At 48.0% G+C, this 2197-nt stretch overlaps 1 protein-coding gene across 1 annotated transcript in view; it reads left to right on the top strand.

The window, feature by feature from the left end:
- Positions 1-1941, top strand: part of COQ9 (coenzyme Q9) — an 8261-nt gene extending 6320 nt beyond the window's left edge. Inside the window, exons 8-9 of the mRNA XM_025191642.1 lie at positions 68-121; positions 1180-1941. Coding sequence (XP_025047427.1) covers positions 68-121; positions 1180-1215 — 90 coding nt within the window. The 3' untranslated portion in view covers positions 1216-1941. The remainder of the gene's footprint in view (positions 1-67; positions 122-1179) is intronic.
- Positions 1942-2197: the final 256 nt, after the last annotated feature.

Genomic DNA, 2197 nt, shown 5'->3' with positions numbered 1-2197 from the left:
TGCTGAATCATACACAAGGATAAAGGCAAAAGAAAGCTACAGGTTATGTTTTCCTTATGTCTCCCAGGTACAGTCAACAGGAGAAGCACTTGTCCAAGGTCTAATGGGAGCTGCAGTTACTGTAAGTAACACTGAAAATAGTGAGATTGTTTCTGTTCCTCTTCAGGTTTGATGTTGGTTTCTTCTTCATCCCAGGTTTTGAGCCTAGTAGAAGAGAGTGGCTCTTCAGTATCTTGTTAAATATATGAGTATACATAATTCCTGTTTGAGTATGTATAGATACATATGATTCCTGACCACTGCATCTTATTAAATAATCCTCAAGACCCTTCTGTAAGAGTCAGGATGTCTGTCCCTTAACTCTGGCCAAGTGACTGCCTAGGGCAGAGCTTTCCAAACTTTTCATGTTGGTGACACACTTTTTAGACATGCATCATTTCGCGACACAGTAATTCAGTTCCGGGGGAGGGGCCAAGGGAAGCAGACGCGAGTAAGGGAGCTCTGTGGTGCCCTTCCGCAAAATTTTCTGCATTTCGCGCGACACACCTACACACTGCCGCCGACACACTAATGTGTCGCGGCACACAGTTTGGAAAGCTCTGGCCTAGGGGATTATATTTTGCTTATTTAAATTGCTGCAGGTTCAGTTGATACAAAATCCTTCTCTAAATGCAATAACCTCTTGGTAGTGTTAAACAATGGCTGTGTTCCATCACAACAGTGGCTGCATTTCTGAGATGTAGGTAGTGATTCCTTTGTTGTGGGGGTGATTTTATAAAGTGGAAGTTACCCAATCCACATAGACCCTAGAGAATCAGGAAGAGGGGTCATAATCCAAAGGACAATTCTAGCTAGTGCATAGAGATGTTCAGTGTACTCTAGAGGGAGCCATATCTAGCCTTCATTGACTGGAGAGAATGCTGCCACCATTACAGAGATGGGGGAAAGGATGCCATTTCAGAGAACAGCTGCATTAGACAGCTGTGATAGTGAGCTGTCAGTGCTGAGGAATTCTTTCTAGACATCAGCTCTGCTTGGTATTTTACTAATCCCTTTCCATCAAGGAAGAGCCGCAGCCATCTAGAAAGAACATTTACAGGCCGCCACTGTGCGCATCGGCAACAGGTATTCACAACTTTCTGGGTCTTTTCATTGCTGTTCCATTCTCTTGTGCAAAAGATAAAGAATCTGACTGGACTGAACCAGCGTCGGTGAAAAGGAGGAGAAGGGAGCTGAGCATCTGTGCCATCCATACCTTTGCCTGGAAGACTTTGAAGGCTGCATCCCAAAATGGGCAGAAGAACATGGAGCCTTTGGAGTGAACTTCACACGCAGCATTACATTTCCCCAAGTACAGGAGCCTGCCTTACAGTATAGCAGAAGGGGCCCAGTTTTCTGGGGTTTATAAATACTCTCTGGGATTTCTCCTGAGTTTCCTAATAGAATTAGATTGTCTCAGCCTCCCCATTACAGCAAAGCCAAAACTATCACCATGCTAAGGCAGGGCACTATGAAAAAACTATGCATGACTAAAGAGTGACTGACTGGATAAACCCAGTGCCTAAGAGTTTCTCTCTGTCCCTCTCATCTGCTCCTCTGTCCCGTGTAGCCCATGCACATTGCGTACTCACAGAGGACAATGTTTTCATGTCACTGATGGAAATGACCTCAGTGCCGCCCAAGGAGCAGCGTTCACTGGTGCTCTTTTGTTGGCTGTCGTTAAGACCCCACTTAGCTGTGTCTGAGACTGTGATCCCACTACTGGCTTTGTTTCTACTGGGCTTAAAGATACCAAACACGATCATGCTGCTTGGTTCAAACATGTGGCACAGACCATGGGCTGTTCTAGCTGTAGGGTCCTGGCTAAGCCGCCCCCCCCCCCCCGCACTGCCTGAGCTGTTTGTAAGGAGGCTGTAAAGAATTAAAACCCTCACACACTCAGCGTGGTGTCTCGTGTGCTGTGATTGCAGCCCCTGCGCCAGGAAGGGTGGGTGGGAAGCAGCAGGGGCTCAAAAAATGACCCTAGCACACTGAAAAAAACTGGTGGCTCAAGAGCGACCAACCAGGTTCTCCCTGTGCCCGAGCCTCTCGCGTGCTCCTCCGTACCGTGGGCGCTGCACTCGCGCTCCCACAGAGTGTGTTTATGTCCTGGTCGGGATGACCTGGCGGCGCCGGCGGGGAGCCCCGCTGGCTGGCG

Source organism: Alligator sinensis, unplaced genomic scaffold (genome assembly GCF_000455745.1).
Source record: "Alligator sinensis unplaced genomic scaffold, ASM45574v1 scaffold203_3, whole genome shotgun sequence".
Lineage (NCBI taxonomy): Eukaryota > Metazoa > Chordata > Crocodylia > Alligatoridae > Alligator > Alligator sinensis.
Note: the sequence above shows the minus strand (reverse complement) of the source record. Positions and strands in the feature narration are given on the sequence as shown.